The sequence below is a fragment of the Coptis chinensis genome, chromosome 3 (assembly GCF_015680905.1).
Source record: "Coptis chinensis isolate HL-2020 chromosome 3, ASM1568090v1, whole genome shotgun sequence".
NCBI classification, from domain to species: Eukaryota; Viridiplantae; Streptophyta; class Magnoliopsida; order Ranunculales; family Ranunculaceae; genus Coptis; species Coptis chinensis.
The window spans coordinates 121,571,412-121,599,237 of NC_141458.1; the positions used below are offsets into that span (position 1 = coordinate 121,571,412).

Genomic DNA, 27,826 nt, shown 5'->3' on the forward strand with positions numbered 1-27,826 from the left:
GAAACTAAGCACTCGTTTTTGTAACGAAATAAGCTTAAAGACTTCCTTGTCTCCATATATTTTTGTGATCATTATGGAAATTTTGAATTTTTTCCTAGTGCAAAGCTTTCTTAACAAGACTATTATGGCCCACCCTAAATGCTTGAACTCAAAAATTACTCACTTATACTTTGCAGATGATGTTATCTTATTCACTAAAGGGAATATAGATTCTATTATAGCCATAAAATATTTGCTATAATTATTTACTGCAGCTATTGGGCTTCATATTAATTTTAATAAATCTTCTATGCTCACTAGAAGTATTTCTTCTGATGATGGTATAGCCCTTGCCGATATACTTGGAGTTCAAGTTACTAATCCTCCTCTTAAATACTTGGGCCTTCCACTGGTTTCATCCAGGCTAAGTATCAAAGATTGTCTTCCTCTTATTGAGAAAGTCACTGGCAGAATCACAAACTGGAAATCTATTCACTTGAGCCATGCATGAAGGTTTCAACTCATACAGTCAGCTCTCCCCTCTTTTCACTCATACTGGACTAGAACTTTCCTTCTACCAAAGAGTGTATTGCTTAAGGTTTCTCAGATATGCATTAAATTTCTTTGGAGTGGTTCTCTAATGGAAAAAAAAAAGATGCATCAGACTTGTATAGAGAATTTACTGTATAGTAAGCAAGAATGTGGACTAGGCATAGTGGATCCAATTATTTGGAATAGAAGTGCTTTATGTGGACTCATTTACAAGATAGCAAGAAGAGAGAATAATCTATGGAATTGTTAGATTTGGAAGGAACAAATTAAATCCAAATACTTTTGGACGGTGGCAATTCCTAAAGGCTGTTCTTGGTCGTGGAGGTCCATTTTAAAGAATAGGAAGCATGCTCAGAGATTCATCAAATATATCATTGCAAAAGGTTCTCAGACATTCCTATGGCATGACATATGGTGTATGGGCTCGTCATTGTACTATAATATTAAAGCTAGAGCTCTTATCTCCTTACCATAAGATGCAAAAGTTAGTGAATTGATGGAACAATGCCAATGGAATTCTCTAGTCCTTAATCTTCCAGATAGTACACTCAAATCCAATATCTTGAGCACTGAAATCTTTCATGAGCTTCATGAGGACCAGATAGTGTGGATTGAGTATGCAACAGGTGACTTCACTGTTAAATCTGCATACCAGAGCTTAAGAAGGACTAGACAAAAAGTGAAGTGGTTTGGACTGGTCTGGGGAAAATTGGTGATTCCCAAATATTCTTTTAATGCTTGGCAACTTTTCTCGGGTAGTTTACCTACTCAAGATAGACTTATCCATAAGAAAGTCCTAAACTCCTCCTCTTGCTGCTTATGTAATAATAGTAAGGAAAATACCAAGCACATGTTCTTTGACTGTCCCTATTCTAAAATAGTTTGGGCTACAGTTAAACAAGAACTAGGATTAGGCAATCAGGTGCATCATTCAAACAAGGAATGATGTTATATTCTCAATCTTGTGCGAGGTAAGTCTACAACTGTAGAGCTCTATAAAGTGTTTGTCTGTGTCGTGATTGGATATATATGGAAGGAGCGCAACAACAGAAGGTTTGAAGGGGCTTCTATGGATGCTAGGGATGTCAGCAGGATGATAATGACTGATATGAAGTACTATTTGGGAGTAAAGGTCGATGAAATAATTGATTCTATCAAGCTTCGAGTGGTTGCAGAGAAACTTGGATTAACTTTCAAGTACAAGCAAAGACAGATTCAACAGTGTAGATGGCTCAAACCTCCACCAGGGTATATAAAATTGAATGGAGATGGTTCCTGAATTCTCATGGAGCAAGCTATGGAGGTATAGCCAGAGATAAAAATGGAGAGGTTGTTTTTGCCGACTCAGGTGGTGGTTGTACCAGGTCAGTCTTATTTCAAGAGCTGAAGGCGATTGAGGTGGGATTGAGTGAGTGTGTTAGCAGGAGCTTTAGCAAAGTAATGGTGTCATCTGACTCTATAAGAGCTATTCAAATTCTGAAAAGTGTGGAGACTGCACCATGACATTGCTTAAATGTGGTTGCTGCCATTTAAAGATATTCTACAAGTCTTTCTGACATTTCCTTCACCCATGTGTACAGAGAGGTTAATAGAGCTGCTGATAATTTAGCTAAGCTCTCCCTCTTGTCTCAAGATTACATTTGTTTCATTCCTCCCATTTGTAATGCTCCAAGTACTATTGTAGAGGAAGATGTAACTTCAACTTATTTGAGGCTTCTTTATATATATATAATAGCAGTCCCTTTTCCTGTTCTCTGAGGGTGTCCACGTAGGCTAATTTTAAGTACCCTTTTTACTCACGAGAAATCAGGATGGATTAAGAAAAAAGTGGAGAAAAAACTGGCCGAACCAAAACCCACCGAATCTTTGTTTCGTTTTAAAACACCGTAATTCACATACCTTCTTTATCCCATATCTGCATATGCTTGCTCCTTGAAACACCAAAACATCAAATCCCCAATAACATTCTATAAACGTCTCGAGCCACGAAGGATTTTTAGAACCCTAAAAACGTTATCCTCCCTCCCTCCCTCTGCAGCGATCACTCCATTTTTCAAGTCTCCCATCTAATCATCTAATCAATGACTATCATTTCAGAGACCTTCTCTAAATTCTTAATCTACCTTGCCGAAGATTGGTTCGAAAAAGGTCGAGAATGAGCTCCATTAGGTACCTAATCCATCAAAGTTTTCAGTCAGAATACACTATTTTCACCTTAACTCCTTGACCATTTTCTTCCAATATAACAAAAGCACAATTTATAACTCCATAATGCCAAGAATTAAACATGGCTACTTCAAAGCTTGAGTTTCCACGGTCCACCACTTCGTCTCCTTTGAACATCTCGGACTTCGATCACACCCCTTCTTCTTGGTAAGCCTTCTTTCTTTTGCATGTGCTTTTGTTGTCGTTGTTGTTGTTGTATTTTTGAATGCCGGGTTTGGTTTGCTTTTGGTATTGGGATGATCTCATTTTTCACGTTCTTGCAAAAGATTAATTACCTTTTGACACCGAGAAGAGTTTCAATTTAAATTTTTGCATTAATTTTGGTTTTTTGTCTCCAAGTTTTATTATCTTTGTCGATGATTTATTCCGTATGTGTGTTTTGATATGAGTGTACTTCTATATTAAGGTGTGCTTTTAAATGCAGACATGAATCTGTGTTTGGAATGTCTTCTTGATGGAAGTTTAGTCCATTCTTTGACCGGTCACAACGAATCTGTAAGTCTACTTTAGCTGGTAGAAAAGGAATAAGAAATCCCGAAGTTCAGAAAAATGATGCTACACTGTTCAAAATAAGCTGGTAAAATATATAATAGCAGTCCCTTTTCCTGCTCTCTGAGGGTGTCCACGTAGGCTAATTTTAAGTACCCTTTTTACTCACGAGAAATCAGGATGGATTAAGAAAAAAAAACGGAGAAAAAACTGGTGAACACCTTAAAAAGTCTGCAAAACCCACCGAATCTTTGTTTCGTATGAAACTCTTCTAGAATCAATTGCAGAAATTATGAATGTCGGGGATTACCATGGGCAGCTTTTCTTTTATTCACTCCAAACTCACTCTTCAATCTTATTTTATGTTAGCTGATTTATGGGAGTCTTTTAAAGAATGGAGTGCTTTTGGCGCTAGGGCACCTTTAATACTCAATGATAGTGACGATGTTGTTCAATACTATGTGCCTTATGTATCTGATGTTCAAATATATAGCGACTCGATGAAATCGCCTGAGTTAAGGTATTGACTCTGTTCAGAATGATGGGTTTTGGATTATCGCGTATGTTGTTTTCTTATTCGAACTAATTTGATTATTTTTTTTTGAAATAATTATTTTTTATGAATTTAGATCCATTTGGTCCTTCGGTAAGATATAACTGTTTTCTAGAGGAAAATGACTTGGAAGAATTCGCTAAGATGGTTCATGATGACTACATAGTCACGAGAAATCAGGAGGAAAAAAGAAGAAGGAAACAATGAATCGGCAGAAAAAAAAAAAGGGGGAAACAACAAAACTGCTGTAGAGGTCTCCCACTCAGAATGGAAGGTTAACTCTAACCTCAACCGCTCTTCGAACCTGGTAAGAGAAACTCTAAAAGAGTTTTCGTTTTGTTTATTTTTCACGGTGCTGTAAAATCATTCGTACCTGAAGTGCAACGGAGCTTGAAATCAGCTACTTTTCTTCTTCGCTCGGCTTTGCTTTCTCCAAAACCCATCATTCTCATTAATTGTTTCTTTTCCTTTTTCAGATTCCCTTATCCTGTTTATATATACCCTATGGAACTAAAGTATTATGTGCCTTCTCCAAAACATTCTCCAAAACATTATTATATGCTCATTAATTGTTTCTTTTCCTTTTTCAGATTCCCTTCATTGCTAAAACCGTGAAGGAAAGTTGCCCCACATTATTGAAAGATTTTTCCGAGGAAATGACTGTAACAGAGGATAGGAATAAGGATACACGTAAACTGAAGTGGCATAAGGTAATTTGTTTTTCATAGAAAAGATTAAGGATACTCACTCATCATCACTTGCAGCAATGAAACTAAATGTTGAGCAGTTGATGGTACGTCTTTGTAGGTACTTTGGGCCATCAAGGATTTGGACAAAAAGTGGCTGCTGCTTCAGAAGCGGAAGAGCGCTCTTTAGTCATACTATAAGAAACGTTACGAGGAAGAGTCAAGACGGGTTTATGATCTAACCATACTCAATTTAAACCAGAAGCTTTTCGAATCAATCATCGATTCGCTTAAGACCGCAGAAACAGAAAGAGAGGTTGATGATGTCGACTCAAAGTTTAATTTGGGTTAAATAATTAAAATAGTTTTGGCGGTTATTGCAAGTTATGAAAAAGAAAAAGGGTTCCGGGATTTCTAAGACAACGTATGATAAGGTTGCTGACAGTTTTCAAAAGGATGGGTTGCTGGATGATTTGGACAAGTTGAAGGGAATGTATAGTAACAGTCAGGCTGAGAATTCTATGAAGCAAGTGGCTTCTAGGATTTCTAATGTTATTAATGAAAAAGATTGGTTTGATTTCCCCAAATGACGCCCAATGTAAGATACTTGATATCAACCGTATTTGGTCTCCTCGAAGTTAATTAAAATGGTAGTTGAGAAGGTGGTTGGTAATCCACGGAAAATTCTTCTCTTCTTCCGGTGGTTTCAAGTTACTTTCTCTTTTAAACCCGATTACTTCTTATATGATCTTTGTGGTTAAGGTTTTAGCCCATTCACACAATTTTCGTTACATTGGGTGCATGCCTTTTGGCGTATTGTTGTGGAAATGAAGGCATGTGGTCATGAAATGGAGATGGAGACATTCTTTTGTTATGCTACTGTTTTGTAAGAAGCAACTTATTGAGGATGCTTTGTGGAGTTGTATGAGTACAAGATGGGTTTCGCGAACTAAGCCTCCCGCGTGATGGCGTGTCTCTCTTTCGAAATGTTGTAGAGTGGGGTAGAGAGTTAGATATGCGGTTGTTTTCTAAAGTTGTGGAGACTTTTCGAGGGTGGATATAGCCCGACAACGCCTATTCTTGATGAAGTTGTTAAGTCATTGATCAATGTTGAAAAAGTGAAGGAATGTGATAAAATCCTCAAGGCCATGGAAAAAGGAGGATGCGTACCTTCCAATTGAACTTTACAATAAAATCATCTACCATCTTGCTACCGCCGGAGGTGAAGCAGGTTTTGATGATGAGTGAGATGAAAGCATCCGGGCACATTCCCCGATTCCAAGACTTGGACTTCTTTGATTTTTGGGCAACGCGTGAGTCGGTGATGTGAAAAGGCATCCAACTCGTTCGAACGATGGTCAAAAACTTTGGGATCACAGATGCCGGTCCCGCTTTTGAAGAAGTGGTGAACGGGTTTTGCCAACAGAGAAAAACTACTGAGAGGCGCAAGTTTCTGTTCAAGACGGTTCGTGAACACCACTTAAAGCCTCAAAGATTCAACATACAAAATGTTGATTTGGAAGTTGTTGGCTGAGGGAAGGTTCAATGAGGCATCGATCCTTCTTGGATTGATGAGCGATCACGGTTTCTCACCTTTTCTTGATCCATTTATCGATCATATCTCCAAGTCCGGGTCGGGGATGATGCTATTAGCTTTTCAACGCTGCGGGCTAATAAGAAGTTTCCATCTACTTCTGTAGTTCTCCGTATGATTGAAGCATTTTTGAAGGTTGGGAGGCATAGCGAGGCACGGTGATTGCTTTTCAAAGTGCCCCGATTATGTTGTTCAGAATCGCTACCGATGTCTTTGAAACTTTTGTTGCCCATGAACCCGAAGGTGTCAAATGCTATTGTTGTTGCAGCTTAGGCATCATGGCATGCTGACTTCTATTGTAATTCTATTTCTCTATTCGCATTAGTAAGGAAAGCAGTAGTGAAGTAAAGGCCAATGATACATTATATTGCGACAACTATAGTTTTTAATGAGCCTGAACACAAATGGCTTTACAGAGAATTACTAATTATCCAGTGATAGGAAGTGCAAAATATTTTGTGAAAGAGCTATACAAACCTTGGAACTTCAATGTTTGAGGTTTTTTTTTATCACTTTATGGAAGTTGTTGTAACGAGGGTAGTACGATATAATTATCGGGCTTGAAAACACTTATTTTGGAGTTCTTTTTTATGATCTAAAGTGTCTCCAGATTGAAAGACTCTTCTCCACCGATAGCCAGTTCAATGCACCTCATGTTAAGATATCATATCGTATACAGAGCTTCTTCCTGTGTTTGTGTCTTCGAAAAACTTATAGATGGTGAAACTTTCTAGAATCAAATTGTATTAAATTGCTCTCACCATACCCCCTAAAAGTCATTGGATACAATTTAGATTATGTTTTCTTCAAGAAAAGAGATCTATTCGTCATAATGGTTACAATCTTAGTTTCTTTGATATTCTTTTAGAGTTATACAAAGCTTGACAATGGTAATGGAACTATACCAGTAGCCTCGACCAATATACTAGATCAAGTGGAACATTCTATCCAAATGCCTATTTTATAAATTGATTGAAATATTATATTTTATGTGAATGTTGGCTAAAACATCGGGATTCATGCACACTTGATATGAACATGTCATACAAGTAAATTATATGAACCTTATTTACAATAAATTTACAAATTTGAGATGTCATTATCAAACTTTCTGATTTGGTCTTAGATATATGAATTGTTTGAATATGATCTTTTATGCAATTGTAGGGCTTCAATCTCATGATGATAAGCGATTATGAACGGGTACCTCCATCTTTTTGGGATTTCTGCACAAGCCACAATCATTGATTTAAAATTCTCTAATTAATAAGGTATTTCTCTTCTTCTTCTTCCAGTTTTTTCTAAATGTGTATATTTCGTTAGAATCACATACTTTGAATAAAGATGGTCAATGTTAAATGAATACCATTGGCCCTATCTTGAAGAATTACTGAATATCAAATTCTACGCTCAATTCTTCAAATATGTATGCCCTATCAGGTTAACAAATATATCTTTTTGATTATGTACTATGCAAAATTAGTAACTTTGACTTACTACAAAATCAATGCTTACAGGTTTATCTTCACTTTCGGATAGTTTAAAATGTTTTTGGATTAAAATATCATTTTAGACATTTTAAGTTTTGGAGCAGATTGGCTAAAGTAAAACCAAGGAAAACCACAATATACATATTTTTTAGTGTGTTGTCCAGATTTCACAATTTGTTTAATGAACTATTGACATGCACTATAGACATGCTTGAAAATTTTGATTGGCACATTCAAATCAATATAGACACATCAATATGCTTTTTAGTGTGGTTACCACATCAATAAGCTATTCAACACTGGGTTTGAAAAGTAGCATGTTTAGAAGAAATTAAATAACATACCTAGACTTTACTTTATTAGTATTTTTTGTTTGTAGAAAAGGTTTTTTGTTGGACTTGATCTATCTTATGGTTCTATGTATCCCGAAAGGATCTTTAGCTTAGTAGAAGAGTGCTTAAGTGTGTTACTACATCTTAAGTGATTGTTAGAATGTCTCGCTGAGTTTGTTTTAAATACGTTATTTTGAAACTCTGTTTTGCTTTCAATTATCTACAGCCAAGTCCTTTGATGTGGTAAAACCAGAAAAAACCATTCAATCGTCGCTCTCGCAATTCTCAGGTTTGTTTCATCAATTCTTATATGACTTTTATTCCTTTCTCTTTCCTTTAGTGTTTCAGTATTATATAATTATTATTTTATTTTCTTTGGTTTCACTTTGTTTTAGTAATACAATAAATTGGATGCATGTTCAGTAGAAGGGGTAAGGACTAAGGACTTTTTATTAGTATCAGAGTATTTTCTGGGATGAAAGAGAGGAGGAAATCACCAGTAGATTGGTGAATATGAAAAGTTCTCAGGTTTTGGTTTGTTTCATTGCTCTTATTGTTTTCATGTTTTTAAGTTTTTTTAACAGTTCACGAAAGATAATGAAAGACACATCAAATTGAAGAAATCAAACTGAGAGTCGTTCTCCTCAGTCGATCCCATTCTCCAGTATGACTAATATCCCGTGATCTTTTCATTTTGTAATGTATATTATATTAGAGTACTTATATCTCTTATAGGAAATCGTTATATAGAAGTTGGTTTTTTCCTTTGGGTAGGTTGCCATGAACATGAAAGTACTCAAGGATGTGTAGGAGTTGAAACAGGATGTCGAAGAGTTGAACATAACTAAGGATGTGGATGATGGGAGAGTAGCTAAGGCTAAGGGGGAATCCAAGCTGGTTGGGGATATTGAGGAGTTAAAAATTAAGCTAAGAAAAGTGGAGACGAAGCTAAATAAGGTTTGTCAGTCAGTCATCTGCAGTTACATCTCATTTCCAAGTAAACTTATTAATGGGTGGCTTGAATTGGTTGGAGAGGTACAATATGAAATTCTATTTCAAAGAACAAAGTAAATTTATTCCAAACTTATGTTCTTTGGACTTCAAGGTCCTTCTCATCCTCAACATTTGCAGTTACAATGGGGATTGTTATCAGTATACACTGCATATGAGACACCATCTCAGTCAATATGTGCATTATATTAAGCATATCACCTATATGAATCACGACACTATCTTAAAAGCCTTTTTCTGTTCTGATTGATTGTTGAAAGTGGTTACTCTAAGGTATTTTCCATCTGTAAATTATTTCTGATAAGCCTACCTTTCCCTAGGCAAACCGCCTCCATATTTTATCTTTATATATGCTGCGTTGCACAGTGTTGCAGAGTATTGGTCCCTGTTGGTGCATGTTGCAATAACATAACTCACTCAACAGTTATGTATGTGAAAGTCATTAAGAAATGTGGATTGCATTTGCAGGATGAAAGATAGTTACGAGGCTAAGAGAAGACAAGCGCATAGTTGCTACAGAAAGGCAGAAGTTAATACCATAACCAGAAAGTTGACTTCTAGATATCATAGAATATTGTATTCCTAAAAAATGAGTTATAAGTACGATTGCTTTTCCATGTTGATTGATGGTCTTATGCTCTGTTATCGGAGGAAGAAAAAATTGATATTAAACTGAATAGTCTGAAATGTTTCATATCAAATTATTGCATTAGTTGTTTTATCTATACGACTATTTTCTTTTTCTGTAAGTAGAAATGCAATACTTTCTGATTACATATTGTCTTTCCCATTGCAGGCAATATTGGAAACACAGATTAGTCGAAAAAAAATTCAAGTGGATTTCCTCTTTCTGTTTGTTTGTGTGATGGCCCTCATTAGTCTGGAACTTGGATACCAATTATTATTAGGCTCATAGAAAGAACGTTGCTAGAAACAACTCAAGAATTTGGAAGGTCAACTTGCCTTATGAGTGGAGAGTTTTCCTATGGCAATGCATGGCTGGAGTTGTGTCTACAACAGACCGCTTTGCTTCTCATAGTTATCGTCGATAATGCTTGCTTTGCTACCGAGAAATTTAGAAGGTACATTCGTCATTTCAACCACTGTTTATGGATATTAAAGAGATTTGTAGTCAATCAAGATAGTTAACATTACAGTGGTGGTATAGAGAGGCTGACAAGTTAGCAGTTCAATGATAGGATTTATCCGACTTCTTTTGCTTCTGCCTTGAATACCCTGATTCAATTCCCCCTCCCCATTTGCAACAGGTAGCAATACATTCAATGGCTTCAGTTTGGTGGGTAATCTCACCAGCATTTTTAGCTTAATGTATTTAGTATGATGTAATTGATTAAGTACTCACTATTTTATTCTAATCTCCTTCTTAAGCATTGTCTATTGTTCTGGCTTTGTTGATGATCACAAAGTAACACTTTGCTCTGTCCTCCACTTCTCCCTAATACGCCATTTGGTTTTTGCTTTTTTCAAACACATCTTTTGTCTGTCCCTTTTTTTATTTTATGTGAAATGGTATGAGTTTTTCAGTCCCTAAGCCAGCCTTACCAAAAAAAAAAGAAAGGAAAAGAATGGACTATTCTCTATCATGGATGTTTAAATGTTTACAAGAAGACTATAAGATAGAGTATGAATGTATGATGAAAATTTTAATTTTGTTTTCAACGAAGGTTTACATTGTGTATATGGGAGCTCTCACTAAGAGCGATATTCATCTCTAGCACACCACCGCACCATTCTAGAACAAGTTCTTGAGAACAGTACAATTATTATGCGTGATTAGTTAATTAATTCTTCACATTACTTGGGGATTTCTCTACTTTTTTGTATCTGATTTAATCATTGTGATTATTTTTTCTATAGTTTTTTTTTTGAGTTTCAGTTAAGCTTTCAGATTCCTTGGTTCATAGCTACAAAAGAAGTTTCAATGGATTTGCAGCCAAACTCACTGCTAGAGAGAGGAAAAAGCTTGACAATTAGTATAGTACTTAACTTCGATTTTAATAATTAAAGCATAGCATCTTGCATGCTATATTATTCATGTGATATCTTTGACACATTTGCATTGGAGGGATTGTATCCATCTTTCTGAGTAGATCGAACAATAAGTCTTCACAAGACAAGATCATCATATTTCATGGGGTTCGAGTACAAAATGTGGAAAGAGTGGCTACGAGAGCAACGTCATAGTGGGCGTCATGGACACCGGAATCTGGCTAGAAGTAGAGAGTTTTAACGATGAAGGCTTTGGTCCTCCACCGAAAAATGGAAGGGTAGTTGCGACGGAGGCAAAAATATTACATGCAACAAGTATAATCCCATTTTTAATTGACGTAGAAGTCTATCAAGTATAAGTTACTTTTGTCCTAATATTATGTCATTCACGTTTTGCTAGGTATGAAGCTAATATAGCAAAACATTTTCAACGTTGCCCACCTTAATTGGGTGTAGAAACTATTATATCATTTATTTAAGAGGGTTTCTAACATTGAATGAGAGCTTATTTCTAATAATTAAATATTTGAGGTTTTTCACGTTGATTCATTGTAAATATTATGTGCTTTGATTTTCAACTCTATAAAGGTTGAGATTGACCCAATAATTGATAGCGGAAAAAAAAAAAGATATTGGCCCAATAATTTGACAAATATCTTGCTTTTACTGGAACAGTTAAGTAATAGGATACTTGATAAATGTTTAACAAAACGTATTATTTTGTTCAATATCATTATCTTTGGGGATATAGTTGTATGTGGCAGTAACAATATAGTATGGATCACAAAAGTGAGTAGTCGATGCTTTCATTTCCAATGCACTGGATTTGGGTAACGATTGGCGAATGAATGACACTACAAACCAAATGTTTTGCACTGCCAAGGATGGTTCTAACCCCAACTCCCCAACATGCTGCAGGCACCATTAGATTGGGCGTGCGGGCTTTCGGCATTAAAGCAGGGGAACCATGCAGCCATGCTACGTACCTGACAATGTAGTTGCACATGAATCCTATGCCTTCGATGCATATTATTACTAGATGGGAATGTAGTATTAGTAATTTAAATCAGAAATTGGAGTATCTTTGTTAATCCCATACAGTGAATCATTTATAATTTTTTTTTTTGTGCCATGTTTGCAAAGACACTACAAAATGATCATTAGAAATTGGTATTACACACTATCTTAGATAATAACGGAAATCCGGTTTATCCTAGATAATTAACGAGAAATCAAAACTGGATACAACCGCATTGATAAATTAACTTCAAAGAATAATGCTTGAAAAATGGATACCTCATAGAATAATTAACGGGAATTCAAAAACTGAATGGATGCAATTTCACTGAATTGACCTCAAAGAATGATTAACAGGAAATCGTAAATTGGATGCAACTGCATTGAACAAATCTTAAAGGATAATTAACTAGAAATCAGAAAGTGAATGCAAATACATTGAACTAACCTAAAAAAATAATTAATAGAAAATCGGAAATTGGACGCAAATGCATTGAACTAACCACAAAAAATAATTAACAAAAAATCGGGAATGGGATGCAAATGCATTGAACTAACCCCAAATATTAATGGGAGAGAAATTGAAAACGGGACGCATTTGCATTGAGCTAATCTCAGAGAATAATTAACAGAAAATCAGAAATTGGATGCAACTGCATCGAAGAATGATTAAAAGGAAATCGCAAACTAGATACAAATGGAAACGAAAACTAGATGTAACTGTATCGAACTAACCTGAAAGAATAATTAATGAAAAATCGAAAAATAGATGCAAATGCATTGAACTAACATCAAAGAATAGTTAACGGGAAATCAGAACCACAAAGAATGATTAACGGGAAATCAGAAAAATGATACAAGTGCATTGAACTTAGGGGTGTGCATGGGTACCCAATTACAAGAAATTGAACCGAAATTGGAATCGTTTAAAATGTTAGACCCATTAAAAGTGGATTTTCAATAACCGAAACCATTTGAACTGAATAGTAAAAAATCGATGGGTACCCGAACCAAAACCAAAACCGATTATTATGATTTTCATTGGTGGGTTTTTTCTTTTTATGGAGAGTGGAGTTTTCACATTATAAGAAATTTGAACGAGCAATCAATATAATATAATATTCATATCTCACAATAGCAAATATTTTTCAGAATAATTTATATAACAACACCCGTTTGTAAGACGGGTTCAAAAACTAGTTAATACAGGTGGGAGTGCCCAACTCCAGCATCATTTAAAAAAAAAAAAAAAAAAAAAAAAAAGACTTAAAGTTAAGCCCATGACCCAAAACCCGAGCCCAACTACAGGCCCAAAATGATATTCTAGAATTTGTTCAACGTCTATTTTTCCTCTAGTCCCTAATCTTGAAAAACATGGCTTTCCTCAGAACATTAACAACAGCAGCAATAACAATCACAGCTCTCTCTTCTTCCAATTCTTCCAACTCTCCTTTCCTTAAAACCCCAAACCTTAATAAACCATCTCTCTCCACGTCACACCCACCCCACTCTTTTCTCTCCCTCTCTCAAACTTTCTCTCCTCCACACTCTTCTCTCCACATGGACACACAGGTCAGCACCACATATATAATATTTATTTCTTTTTCATATTTTCTCACGTGTTTTTTTATTCCATTTGCAGAAGGAAATCAGTTTACCCCAACTTATGGTGAGTTTTAAATTGTTCACAATTTTTATGTCGTCACAATTTTTATTTATTGATTTTGTTTTAGACGGAGTTTATGGTGGATATGAAATGCGAGGGTTGCGTGAATGCGGTTAAGAATAAGTTATTGACAGTTGATGGTATGTGAAAAAATTTGTGTTAAAATGAATGATTTTGGATTAGTGGGGGAATAATTTTTTGTTTTGTTTTTTTAAGGTGTTAAAGGAGTTGAGGTGGACTTGAGTAATCAGGTAGTGAGGGTTCTTGGGTCTTCTCCTGTTAAAAATATGGCTGATGCATTGGAACAAACTGGGCGGAAAGCACGGTTAATTGGTCAAGGGAATGCTGAAGGTTTGTTTTTGCAAAAAAATTTGTTTACTGTTTTTTATATGCAAATATTTGTTTTCTAGCGAAGTTATTTTTTTATTTTTGGCATTGTTGAAGACTGTAGTTTTACTCGATGAACTTTTTTGTAGTTTTTTCCTATGTGTATGATTATTAGTAATTGACTTATGGAGTCATCTTCCTATCGTATGACAATTACTATGAAACGAAACCAATTGCCATGAGATTCTTATTGGATTATCCGCCGATTTTGTTGCTGGTTTTATTTTCTGGTGTTTACTGTAGAAATTTTATTATCTTCAGTAAGATGACATTGTGGATAAGGTGTAATTATACTTTATATCTGTCAGAACCTTTGAAAATATTTTGGCTTATGATTCACTTGGGAGATTTTTTATTTTTTATTTTTTTTAGATTTTATCTGTGGTGATTTTATATTGAGAGAAAAAAAAGGTGCGGTAACAAATACAGACCCAAGATTCAATATACACTGAACACCCAATTACAACCGTCGCCTACCATATGATACCTCTGATCGTTGTCTTCCCCACATTGATAAACTTCAAGTGCAACAGTCTTCATATCTAATGCAACAGTCTCTTTTTCATTCCAAATGGTCCTGCTAACTTATTCAACAACTATTTATCATTGGGTGTACGGGGCTATTATCAATACCCTCTATTGGGCATCCTTTGCTACTGCGATGTTACTCCAACTCATCCCCTCGAGATAATATGTTAGCTACTCTGGCACTCCCGCTTCTTCCTTTCTTACTCCCATTCTGTGCTTTGTTTACACTGTTGCAACTGTCACAAGAGTATAGGTCTGAATTATTTTACTTGTTCGATGGATTGGTTGATCAGGATTAGTTTGTGAAGGTATAGCAAAAGCAAACAGTGTTCTTGTGCTGAGCATCTCACTGTGACCATTCTTTTCTTTGTATCCTTGTGTATACTTAAATTTTAGAGTGCTTGTCTAAGTGGTTTTAAAGGAGCTTTATACAGGGTTTTGACAAGGTTCATGTTAGCCCGGTATATAGGTTTTCCCACTTAGTTTCTGTAGGCTAATTGTCAGGTTTTACCGTTTTAGTGGTCTTGTCCACCTGAGATCTTGCATTATATTACGATGTTTTCTACTTGGACGTACTGACGTTCAAATTCATTGACTGCCTATCTGCAGATTTTTTAGTTTCTGCTGCTGTTTCTGAGTTCAAAGGGCCAGATATATTTGGTGTGGTTCGCTTGGCACAAGTAAATATGGAATTGGCAAGAATAGAGGCAAACTTTAGTGGATTATCACCTGGAAAACATGGTTGGTCTATAAATGAGTTTGGAGATCTAACTAAAGGAGCAGCGAGCACTGGCAAAGTTTTCAATCCAACAAATCAAGTCAATGAAGAGGTTTTTTTTTCTACACACACACTTTTCATTCTTTCGCCCCCAACCAACCAACCCAACACACACACAATAGTAACCTTTGCAAAGAACAGAATAACTTCAGGTGCGGAATTTCTAAAAAAAATGAAAGGATTAGCTGATAGCTAATCCACAGACCACACCCCACTGAAATGACACGCTTTCCACAATATATAATTTTAAAGAGTTTCGTCTGCACTTGTGATCTTCTTCGAAGGAAAGCCCTCCCACAGCCCCTCTGTTTGTTAAGTCTACATTAGTATTGTATATTTACCCCTAAATATCACTGGGTTGGAGTAGTAATAATATTTTGTTTTTGTGCTTAACGTTTTGGGAAGAATAAGATGGATGGAAAAGTGACGAGGTAAAAGGAAGGGAAATAACGGTAGTTTCATTGCTTTGGATTTGACAGAGGTTAGAAAGGAGATGATGTGAGGAGAGAGGTCAGAGGAGAATAAGCCATGAAACATCCTTTTTTGAAATCTTTAGTTTGATAGCCTGTATAACATCAGCTTGTCCTAATCGGGTTTGACTTGGTGGTCGACATCAACTCAGCCTCACCGAGTTGGAAACTTGGAACACAAAATTGGTTTTTGAAACATGGTTGATCTGTTTCTGTATTCACAAAAGCAGATTCAGTTGTTGCAAATGTTATTAGAAATCCATGTACTGCTTTGGAAACGAGAAAAAATGGGTAACAGGTGAAGGGTTTGGTTTCATGAGCCCGAGTCTGGATTGTAGGTTAGCAGGTCAGTCAGAAATATTACAGAAAACCAACATCCATCCCCTGTTCGTGGCAACCCTGTTCCATGACAATGGAAAATGAGAGGGATTTAAAGTTTACAACTGGTAAATTTTAGTTAGTTTTTGTTGTGTGATATATGTAATAGTATTCTATGTTTCTTGCATGGTATCATGAAGTCCCTTTTTGATTGGGGTTGCTTGTTTTGTTTAGCCGCTTGGCAACCTGGGAACATTGGATACTCAAGAAAATGGTGAAGCCTTCTTCTCGGGTGTCAAACCAATGCTGAGAGTTGTTGATCTAATTGGCCGGTCCATTGTGCTCTATGAAACTGAAAATAAGTCAGACTCGGGCATTGCTGCTGCAGTCATTGCTAGAAGTGCGGGTGTTGGTGAGAACTACAAGAAGCTCTGCACATGTGATGGAACCACGATATGGGAATCAAGCAACAGTGATTTTGTTGTTAGCAAGGTCTGAAAATTCCGTTCATGAGAGAAACATACTTTATTAGGAAATAGATTCAGTAGATATGTATCATTATGTGTTTTACGTTCGCTGTTGAATTCAAATAGTAAACATAGCAGTATTGTTGTAAGAATCAAAGAGAGACATACTACTCATGTTCAATAAAAGTGAATGAATCCCAGAACTGTTTTTAGGAATCATCTGTTTATTATAGCCAGTACTATTCTTTTTGGCTTGGTCGAATTCTGTCAAAACACAATTGAAATAACAATACTTAAGCTGGTGGAAGCCATGTGACAACAATGGGACTTCTGACTTTGTGCACTCCGTCACTCCACATTAAAGCTCCGAAATCTGGTGTAGACTGGCGAGATTTTGTTGTAAAGGTGATCTGAAAGGAGAGCTGCTGATGTTTCCTTGTGAAATGTAGGACTTTTGGATTGACAGTTACATAAACTCCTTTGAGTGGTGAAACTCTAACTTTGTATATTGACGTGGAAGAGCCAACATTAGTAACAGTTCTGTGCAGGGTCAGTACGGAAGAAGAGGGATGCTCTGGGAATACAGCAGAAATGGATGGATAATTTAGATCTCCTGGGTTAGCGAATGAATGTCGGCAAGATCGATTGGATGATTTGGTAAAGGCTCTCAGTTGCATCGGGGTTAGCTTTTGTGTGCACAGGAAGTTCAAGTAATCGTCTGACCCAATATCATAAATTAGGCCAGGGTCAAGAGCTCTTGACGGGTTTATATGGCCAGCTCCATGGTCGAATGGATTTGAAGGCGCGTTTGTTGAAGCATCTTTCAATGGGTCAAAGGTATTATCATGGATATAAGCTGTAGTCATCAATGCTGATTTGATTGCAGCAGGACTCCATTCTGGGTGTCTTGCCTTGAGCAAAGCTGCAACACCACTAACATGAGGACATGACATAGACGTTCCTGACAAGATGTTAAACTTCACTTTCCTGTGATCTGTTGGCAAACCGGATGGCCCTATTTTCTCCGTCCAAGCAGCAAGGATGTTCACACCAGGTGCAACAAGATCGGGCTTCAGAATTTCTAACGTCAGGAAGTTGGGTCCTCTCGACGAGAATGCTGCTACTATAGGCGAAGGCCGAACGCCCAACTTCGTCCCCAGGAAAACTAGAGTTGCTGTTGGTCGTGGGTTGGTCAAGGCGTACTGCTTAATCATTTTTCCTGCCATTGCTCCAACTGCTATTGCTGGTAAAAGATGGCTATCTGCAACCAGCTCCTCTCCATTTTCAGCAGTGTTGGCCAATATCATGCCCACTCCCCCTGCATCCTTCACTACCTGCCCTTTATGTACTCTCGGACTGATGCCTCTGTCACATATCACAATCTTCCCAGTCACAACAGCTGGATCCATGGCTCCCTCAAGACACATGGAGGTTGGGTCAGGGCTGCTCGAGTTGGTACCCAAATACACTAACGGGTATTGCTTCTGTGTTGATAGATTGATCCGGCCTCTGTAGAGTGAAACACCCGACAATGTTCTTCTACTCCCTAGCTTCACAACAGATGGGAAATCTCTATCCATTGTGCTGGCTCCTACTGTGGTGATCCATGGAGACACATTCATGAGAGTAATCGGATCTGGCCCTCCATTTCCAGCTGAACAGGAAACGAATACACCATTTTCCATTGCTCCAAAAGTTGCCACTGCTAAGCTATCATGGCTGTAAGAGGTGGCTGCGCCACCTAGTGAGATCGACAATATATTGACACCATCAAGTACTGCTTGATCGACAGCAGATAAAATGTCTGAACTAAAACATCCGCCAACCCAACAGACCTTGTAAGCTGCAACTCTTGCCCTGGGAGCCATACCTCGGGCTGTTCCACGAGCATATCCGAGAAGGTTTGCACCTTCCACAGGGGTGCCGACAACTGTAGCTGCTGTGTGGGTACCATGCCCGTCTTGATCCCTCGGTGACTTGTACTCTTCTTTTTCATTGATTCTTCCTGTAGTGGCTTCATATCCGCGGGAAAAGATGCGCGCTCCAATTACTTTCCGATTACAGTGCCGTTTAGTGAATCCTCGACCAGTTTCACATGTTCCCTTCCAGTGGGCAGGAACTGGAGTCATCCCTGTGTCATTGAAGCTTGGACTCTCAGGCCATATTCCGGTATCTAGCACCCCAACTATAACATCATGGTCAGATTGTGTCTCAGACCAGATACTGGCGCTGTCATCATTTTGAAGTCCAAGAAACTCTGGGCTTCTTGTGGTGTGTAACTTGTAAACAGTCTCTGGGAGTACAGCCACCACCCCATGTTCTTCCTCTAGTTTCTCTGCTTCCTCGTCGGTGAGCCTCGCTGCGAAACCATGAAAAGCATTTCCATAGCTATACAGTATCCTCTCGAGTGGATCATCCACTGTTTCATCAGAGCTTTCTGGTTTGGCAACTACTGATTTCACAGTAGAAGAGTACCATTCAAGGTGGCTGTCATAGAAATCTGGGACTGCTGATGGGTTCATGTGAACAATATATGTTTTCGTAGGAGATGAACTAATCATTAACCCATCAATGGTAACACACAGGTAACATGTCAGGTACAGTAACAGCCATTTTACTTGATTTGTTGTTGCATCCATCTTAGATGTACAGCTAAGGTGAAGTGAGAAATGGAGGAGAAGAAGATCAAAAGAATAAGTATGAAGAGTTACAGACCTGCAACTGTAGAGAAAGAGACTGTTGAGCCTCAGTAATCTCTGTTGGTCTTGTTTTGTTGAATGATATAGATGGTAGTTGTTTCATGAATGAACTAAGCCATGGTAATGACTGGGGTTGAGCAATTGGTAGTGGATACTGATGTGTATGTTATAGTGCTAACATAAATAAATATTGTGCTAGTACCTTAGGTTCTTTGTTTTGTTTTTCTGTTTTCCTTTTACTTTTTCATCTACTACAGCCATAGTTCAAGATTTTGGAATCTCCGGAATTCCGACAAAACCAAAAACTGGAATTCCGGCTCTTATTCCGAAATGTTTTTTTCGACTCTTGATCCGGAGTTCCAAAATTCTCAAAAAACGAAATATTTGGCGGAATTCCAAGAATTTTGTCTAAATTACTTAACTATGCCTATAGTTTTTAGCAATTCGGAATACGGGAATTATTTAGTGCGAGAATAAATTGAGTTTCATTCGTTTATACGTTAGAAAAAATACGTTAATAATTCGTAATATATTTTATATGAGTATTAAACGTTTTGAAATAAAAATTCATATTTCAAAAAATTGTACATTTTAAGAGAAATTGTAATATATATTCAACTATATAATTCAAATGTTCCACAAATTTTACTCTACTTAAACTCTAGTCCAGCTAACTATATGCGAACAACCAATTATATAATTGCCATTTACAATTCACAAGCATTTGCCTTAATTGTTTTTCCAAATTCTGACAATGTCGTCCAACGAATTCATTGGAAATCAACTAGAGTCTAGTATTTGACTCGCCCAAACATTAATCATTTTCTTCTCCAACACTTTTTTTTCTCTCTTTTATATACTCATCTCTTTTTGAATGTAATTTTACAAAGATAAAATAAGAATTAGAAACAACACATATCTATGTCAAATACTCTTCACAAAAATATACAAAAGCTTTTAAAGCATGGTCAATCTCTAATCTCTCTTTTCATCTCTATTTTTTTTTTCTATATTTATATATCTTCATGCTACTCGTCCGAACAAAAAATTAGTTTTTATGTTTTTTTTAAGTATTTTTTAAATAATTTTTTGAATAATCTGGGAATTCATGTTTTATATTGTGAAACAATCGTGAATTATTCCGAATTATTGAAAAGTGCGGAAGTATTAAATGTTTAGGCCTTAAAAAATTTGATTTGTAAATTATTCGGAGAATTGCTAGCAAGGACCTACAGGACCATGACGTTTCTAGCATCATGTTAATGTCAAAATCCAACGGGTTGGATTTATTGAGGTTTTGTTCCATTTTCTAGTTTGAGTAGTTCATAATCATGAAACATTATTATAAGAGGATCCAGTGCTTCCGCTCAATATTTCGGTTTTTAAAAAAATCAGAATAAACAATGTAGTATCAAAATATTGATAATTTCAAAATTTATCAAAATTCCAAATATACCATGGGTCGAAATATTATGAATTTTGGTTTTTGGATTTGTCAGAATTCCGATAATTTTGAAATACCGAACTATGGCCTACAACATGTGATGCTGAGTACTGTTAGATTTTGTTGGAATTATTTGATTTAGTTCTACCATGTTGGGGAGTGAGAGAAGTTTGAGTTGAGTTTGTGGGTGATTATTGTGTTTGAGGCATTAGTTTGGGATTTTGAAATTATCGGAAATTTGGAAACAGAAATTCACAATATTTCGATCCATATTTTGATTTGGACTAATTTGGAAATTATCATTATTTCGACCTTATATTGTTTTTTCCGTTTTTTTGAAAAACCAAAATATCATACGGAACCGACATTCCGTTCAGAATCGTAAACACTGGTTTGAAGTCGTAGGAAACTTGAATTCGGTTGTTTTTTATTTTTATTTTTTGGTAAGATTAAATTCAGTTATAGGCAGTGTTCATGATTCCGAACGAAACCTCGAAATTTCGTCTAATATTTCGATTTTTTAAAAAACCAAAATTCCGAATATAGAGTCGAAATATTGATTATTCGGAATAATCAATTGAAATTCTGAATATAATAGGGATCGAAATTTGATGAATTTCGGTTTTTGGATTTATCGGAATTCTGAGAATTCCGAAATCCCGAACTATGGTTATAGGCTTTAGGTGTTAAATAAAATTTCAGGGTTACTTGAAGCTTTAAATTGATTTTGGAAATCGTTGTGCATGCTTTGGTGAAAACATCCACGTCTTGTGTATCTGTATGGATGTAACCGACAGGATACTGTCAAATTTAATGTACAATTGATGCCGTGAGTCTGTGACCCCTGCTCATCAAAATAGGAGGCCACTTGCCAAAACTCCAAGTAGAAGTGTGATGGGTATACACTAATTCATTTATGGGCGGTTTGCCAGACTTCGAATTGGTGGCTTATTGGGCCACACATTACCGTAGAACATTGATGATTGAAATGTGTTTACTTGAACTAGTTAGAAATGAATAATGGTGTTTTCATAGATAAATCTAATATAGGCAGTAGGCAAAAGTTTACATGACCACTCCACATATTTGCAGGGAATAAGAATTTCCGAAATTTGCATAAATGATTTGAAGGAAATAGTAGGGATCCACAGTCAATATAAACCTGTGATATTGCTCTTTAAAGTAAGCAATAAAATATGCGATAATCTATAAATCTATTACATATTTACATCTGAAATATTTTGCTTAAGTTCTTGATTTTCGGCCTATAACTAAACTCTGTTAATATGGTATATACAGTTCGCCATACGAACACTATAAACCATGCATACAACAGTGGCGGATCCCACATCACATGAGGGTGGTTAGATAGGTTTTAAGGAGAGTCAGAAGTAGAAGTAATGTGGACATACTCAAGAACTGAAGTACACTCTCTTCGCAATAACTTTTCCACCATCTCTCATTTACTTCTCTTACCATCCTCACAACTTTCATTGCCAACTGGAAATCTGCCATTCAATGTCCCACTGAGTTCATGTTTCTTAGAAAAAGGAAACAAGAAGAGCTTTCATTTTGCAAAATATAACTGCTGGGACCTCGCTCTGTTAACTGTTAGGCCAAAACTCCAAGAATTTATAAACGAGACAATGGGCTATGCGCATTTGGGGTGGGGTTCCACAAAGTTTTGGGACGAAGATATGCACCCAACGGCCCATCCTCTGTTAAAATGGATTGAACAATATGTAAAAATATCAAATTGCTTACCTGTGGGTTGAGAAAACAAAAATTTCAAAAGATTGTACGTGCACATACCGCAAACCAGTGTGAAACTATTATTGTGATAATTTTTTTGTTACTTAATTTATGTTATATTAATGAATAAGAGCAAGAACAGCTCAAAGGCGTTTCAAGGACTTTTAGGTTTACGGAGATTCATAAAATCCAAATAAAATGCATCTACTTATAACTCCCTCATATTAGGAAGAATGAGAGAATCCGGTCGTATTTGCGTAAAGAAATTTGAGCGAGTGAAAGCTCGGACTTGCCCAAAGGAGCCCTAGAGAGAGAGAAAAAGAAGATAATTTTTTTCAAAGATCTCACCTAAACAGACTTTGAGGGCGCACAGGCCAGATTTGGCTCTTGCAAGGGCGTCGCGCCCATGTCTAGCATCTCACGGAACAAATTGTTGAGGGCGCGCACGCTTGGATTTGGCCTTGCCAAGAGCGCGCCCGTGCCCATGTCTAAGTTCGTAGTTTCTATTTTGCTACAGTAACCGCGAGATTGCGGTTTACTATATAAACAAAAACAAAGTTTTGGAAAACCAAGCTGTGTGGACCCTCATAAATGGTCCACATGGCATTACCTGATCTTTTTCTTTTGTGGCCTCGTTGGATCGACTTATGCAGTGAGACATCCAACTCGACGGAATGCTCAGCAGCACAATGCCGTTAGGGACCAGTTGGACATGACACCCTGGACCTTACATATCTACAGGCCTTGCCCTGGTTCGTAGCCAGGGCCCAACATGGCATGTGGGCCAAGCCTCACTATAAGCCCATAATCAGCCCCAAACTAGGGATAGATTTTGACTCTATCCAATGTAAGCGAAAACAAGGGATAAGGATCCATATCCGGATATTCCCTAGTTTTTGGGATGGTTACATATTGGAAAGTTTTGGGGCAACAGAACTACATTGAAAAACTCTATACTCCGGAGATTTTGAGGAGACTTGATCCCTCAGGGTATGTAAGCGACCAGCGAACTAAACAAATTGGTTCGGTCTCAACAACAAGAACATTCTTTCTCATGCAACAAGTTCAACAAGGTGCGCGAAGTTCTCGGAATTGTTTGGTAGTAGCGGTGATACTCAGAGGTGGTGACCCCGGAAGGTGGTGATATTCGGAAGGTCGGGTTTTTTGTTTTAAGAGTGTTTGGGTAGATCCTGTTGTTTTAGTTTTTGCCCCGACATCTTTTGGCAAACCGCTGCGTGGGGAAATCAACCCACGACTACGTTCTTCTCTTTTATTATATTGAATATCACGATCAATGGTCAGCCGGTAGACCAAAAAGAAATCAAAAGGTAGCCGACACTAGTCAAGTTCCGTAAATTGCACAAAACCCGCCTCCTAATCTTGAGACAAAGACAACACATAGTTGTTGACGAGGTTCATGCTCAGAAGAAATATACACGTCAGATTCCCTCACAAAATCTAGACGCCAAAGATGAAGAAGAAGATTTGGTGGAGACCTGCGAATTACTTGTTCGCGAGGGGAACAAGATGCAACTAGGGTTTTCGAAGTTGTCACATACGAGACGGATTTGCATCTGGCTGGGGAAAGACCGTCAATGCCGCCTCGTCCGCCGCAGCAACGCTTGGACCTAGGTCGTACTATTTCCACCTAACTGACCGGCCCATATTGCCTGGCGTTTTGCAAGGCGCCTTGGGCCCTGGATCGGGCCCTCAGGATCCAAGCCACAATGCTCACCCATCTGATGAAGAAACTCTAATGTCTATGTTGCTTAAGCTGACCAGAGAAAACAATCAGCTTAGGAGAAATGACGACAAAAAGCCTAGGGAAGAAAACTCTCAGCAGGAATCTTCTGTACCAAAGGATAGCAGGTCTCAAAAGATGAGGTATCATCCAAGGAGCCATGCCTCCAAAGAAGACCCAAAACCACGTAACTCCAATTGTGGAGCGTTTAGGTGGAGCTTAACGCTTATACTAGGGCGGGTTCAGAGCCAGCGGCCACCGGCGGTCGGTGTCAAGACGCGTTCCCGGTACCCCAAGGAACAATCAATGTCGGTTTCGGATATTCCTCTGCGGCTCAAATCAATCTAGAGCGGGGGCGTGCAACGCCTCGCAACCGGTGATCTACAAAGAGGACAACACGCACCATTTCGAGGCAACGACGAAGATTTGATCGTAGTCCCGGAGGTTCGTGAGTCCCGAATCAGAATACAATGGTTCGAGGAACACTCACCGGAGGACTAATGGAGGTTATCAAAAAGAGTGGAGATAGAAGAGGTAGCCAACATTGGGCGGAAGCCGTAACCGAGCCCTCCCATTACGTTGGGTGGTTACGCTCAAACGAGAGCTAAACCCCGCCAGGTTTAAGTAAATTTCAGGCAACATAGGCAAGACTCATTGAGCACGGCCGGAGCCCCCGAAAGGAGAAATCATACCTACAGAGTCGGCACGAACAAACAATGTCGCCTCGCAGAAAATAGCGGCGGCTTGAATGAGCGCCGAGTCCAAGAGCTCATTAGAACTGCTATGGATTCCAAAGCTACTCGGGAAGATAAACGACATAAATTGGCAATCAAAGGACCTGAAGAATCTCCTTTTATAGATGAAATCAGAGATTATATTTCCCCTAGTTCTTTCAAACAACCTTCAGCCCCAACCTACGATGATGTAGATGGTTGTCCGGATGAGCACTTGATGAAGTCTGGATCGCCTATGGCTCTTTTAATAACAATGATGCGTTGATGTGCATAATGTTCCAAGCTACCCTTAGCGGAGAAGCTTTGACATGGTTTAACGAGCTCCATCCTCGTTCAATCCATACATTTCCGCAGCTCGCCGACAAGTTCTCAAAACATTATCGCTACAACAGGAAGACCATAAAAGGTTCTGGAACTCTTTTCAACCTCCACATGGAGAAAGGAGAAAGCATTCGAGACCTTGTCGAAAACTTCGAGTGCCGCCAGCGGAGGTGACAATGTCCCAGATGACGTTGTTATGCAAGCTTTCAAAAATGCTCTTCCTTTTGATAAGTCTGGTCTATACAACTCACTCACTCTGAAGCCTCCAGAAACAGTTCAGGATTTGCTGGTGCGAGCAGAAAGGTATGCTACTGTTCAGGAAGATTCAAAGTACAAGCAGCAAGGGTACTTTTCAAATGATAGAGCAAAGCAGGAACAACAACAGCATGACAAAGATAGAAAGAAACATAACAAAGATGCCAAAACTGGCGTCTCACAGAGTCAGAAACAAGATGGCCGCCCAAGCAAAGATCTTACTCTTCCGAGAGGTCGGTCTCGTAATTGTATGACAAGCTCAAAGGAAAACTCTCCAAACCGTTCCCTATGAAACCTGATACTGAGGGAAGGAGAGATAAGTCAAAGAAATGCAAGTATCACAATGATTTCGGCCATACTTTGAATGACTGTTATGCATTCAAGAAGGAGGTCTCCAGAATGGCAGATGGGGGGCAGCTGAAGGAGTATCTAAAGGGTACTCAAAAGATGGCTCATGTAAATCTGATCGAGCACGATGTGATAGCTGTATGTCATGCTCAGGCGGCAGTTTGCTCATCCAACCGTGAAAGAAAATGGAACATGAAGCGCAAGATTCAAAAAATTGGTAGTTGGAATCACATAAACAGTATCAACTTTAAATCTGGGTTCTATGCTGAGACTATGGTAGAAGGAGGACTAACTTTTACCGAAGAAGATGAGCGAGGAGTCTACTATCCTCACAATGATGCTGTGGTGATTACAGCATGGGTTGGCATCCGCAGAGTCCAAAGAATTCGATAGAGATTAATCGGCGGCTCGCGCCTCAGATCCTATTCTCTGGATGCTATTCTGTCATGAATCTCGACGATGATCTTATTCAGGAAGATGATACTCCAATTATCGGCTTTAATGGGGTTCCAGCTAAAAAGGTTGGTAAAATTAATTTGCCAGTCACAGTAGGTCCCAAGGTTGTAGGAATTGACTTTGTTCTGGTAGACTGCCCATCCACATATAATGTCATTCTAGGCAGAGATTGGCTTCATGCAATGCACGCGGTGGTGTCCACTTATCACCAAGCTGTTAAGTTTCCAACAGCAGAGGGAACTTGTAAGATCCGAAGTGACCAGATTGCATCCCTGAAATGCCATGAGCATGCGATGGATGATTATAAAAAGTCTGAGGTCAGAGGACACACCATTCTCAACACTGAGCAGAAATAGCAATTACAACAGGGTTGGACCAGAGCACCAATGAGGGCAGCCAAAGCACCTCGGGAGGCACCAACTAAGGGACCTCCAACAGTCGATGAACTGAAAGAAGTGCAGATAGGAGAAGAAGAGAGTCAGACCACTTTCATCTCTGAAGAACTTTCTGAAACAGAGAAAGAAGCTTTGGTGGCCTTATTGAAAAGTAACAGAGTTATCTTTGCTTGGGATCCAAAAGATATGCCCGGAATTGACCCCAGCGTCGCTTGTCACAGATTAGACATCGACTCAAAAGTCAAACCGGTAAGGCAGAAACCGCGGAGAATGGCCCCAGACAGGAAACTCTTAGTGAATAAGGAGATTGACAAGTTATTGGAGGCTGGATTTATTCGACCAGTTGAATACCCAACTTGGGTTTCCAACATTGTAGCAGTACCAAAGAAGAATGGGAAGCTCATAATTTGTGTCGACTTCACAGACATGAATGAAGCTTGCCCACTGCATCCTTATCCGATACCCAGAATTTCAGATATGGTGGATGCGACATACGGCTTTGATAAACTATCTTTTATGGATGCAAGCTCAGGATATTATCAAATTGTACTGCACTATGATGACCAGGAGTATACAACATTCATAACAGACAGAGGCCTATATTGCTATGTTGTTATGCCATTCGGCCTAAAGAACGTCAGCCACATACCAAAAAGCTGGTTAATACTATCTTCTTTGATCTCATTGGGGTTATTATGGAGGTTTATATTGACGACATGGTTGTGAAGTCAAGTTTAAGAATACGATCATCTTGTCGACCGCAAGAGAAAGTATTTGATCGACTAGAGAAATACAAAATGAGTTTAACCCCGCCAAATGTTCATTTGGCCTATCTTCGTGAAAATTCTTAGGGTTCATGATGACCCACTGGGGGAATTGAAGCTAACCCGAAGCAAATTCGAGCTATTCTCGACATGCCACCCCCTACCCGAAGAAAGGAAGTACGAGGCTCTTAGGTCGCCTTTGCGGCTCTTGGTCGTTTCATATCTCGATACTCGATAAATGTAGGCCGTTCTTTCCGGACTCGAAAGGTGCATCCACCGAATGAAGATCGTGAAAAGGCTTTCTCGAAGTCAAAGCCTACCTTACTTCTCCCCAATTTTGGTTAGTCCAAAGGCCGGAGAACTC

At 38.2% G+C, this 27,826-nt stretch overlaps 4 protein-coding genes and 2 long non-coding RNA genes across 7 annotated transcripts; 5 read left to right on the forward strand and 1 right to left on the reverse strand.

The window, feature by feature from the left end:
- The first annotated feature begins 1,027 nt into the window (after positions 1-1,027).
- Positions 1,028-1,810, forward strand: LOC147513868 (uncharacterized). The gene is made up of 2 exons (XM_086598973.1): positions 1,028-1,453; positions 1,568-1,810. The coding sequence occupies exons 1-2, from the start codon at positions 1,028-1,030 to the stop codon at positions 1,808-1,810; spliced, it is 669 nt and encodes a 222-aa protein (XP_086455099.1).
- Positions 1,811-4,413: 2,603 nt separating this feature from the next.
- Positions 4,414-6,513, forward strand: LOC147513869 (uncharacterized). The gene is made up of 2 exons (XR_015217425.1): positions 4,414-4,509; positions 4,607-6,513. It is a non-coding gene; the product is annotated as an uncharacterized LOC147513869 (long non-coding RNA).
- Positions 6,514-7,246: 733 nt separating this feature from the next.
- On the forward strand, positions 7,247-10,200 carry LOC147513870 (uncharacterized). The gene is made up of 5 exons (XR_015217426.1): positions 7,247-7,350; positions 8,128-8,190; positions 8,486-8,565; positions 8,676-8,858; positions 9,709-10,200. It is a non-coding gene; the product is annotated as an uncharacterized LOC147513870 (long non-coding RNA).
- Positions 10,201-13,276: 3,076 nt separating this feature from the next.
- On the forward strand, positions 13,277-16,769 carry CCS (copper chaperone for SOD1). 2 transcript variants are annotated; one of them, XM_086597192.1, is made up of 6 exons: positions 13,277-13,511; positions 13,582-13,608; positions 13,673-13,745; positions 13,822-13,956; positions 15,130-15,350; positions 16,321-16,769. In XM_086597192.1, the coding sequence occupies exons 1-6, from the start codon at positions 13,314-13,316 to the stop codon at positions 16,582-16,584; spliced, it is 918 nt and encodes a 305-aa protein (XP_086453318.1). In that variant the 5' UTR covers positions 13,277-13,313; the 3' UTR covers positions 16,585-16,769. The 2 variants fall into 2 exon arrangements, with proteins under 2 accessions (XP_086453318.1, XP_086453319.1); XM_086597193.1 differs by lacking the exon at positions 13,582-13,608 and having other exon boundaries at positions 13,287-13,511.
- Positions 16,730-19,192, reverse strand: LOC147513872 (subtilisin-like protease SBT1.3). Its single transcript, XM_086597191.1, has one exon. It carries the CDS (start codon positions 19,190-19,192, stop codon positions 16,847-16,849), a length of 2,346 nt encoding a protein of 781 aa, XP_086453317.1. The 3' UTR covers positions 16,730-16,846.
- Positions 19,193-25,787: 6,595 nt separating this feature from the next.
- Positions 25,788-26,240, forward strand: LOC147513873 (uncharacterized). Its single transcript, XM_086598974.1, has one exon. The coding sequence runs from the start codon at positions 25,788-25,790 to the stop codon at positions 26,238-26,240; it is 453 nt and encodes a 150-aa protein (XP_086455100.1).
- Positions 26,241-27,826: the final 1,586 nt, after the last annotated feature.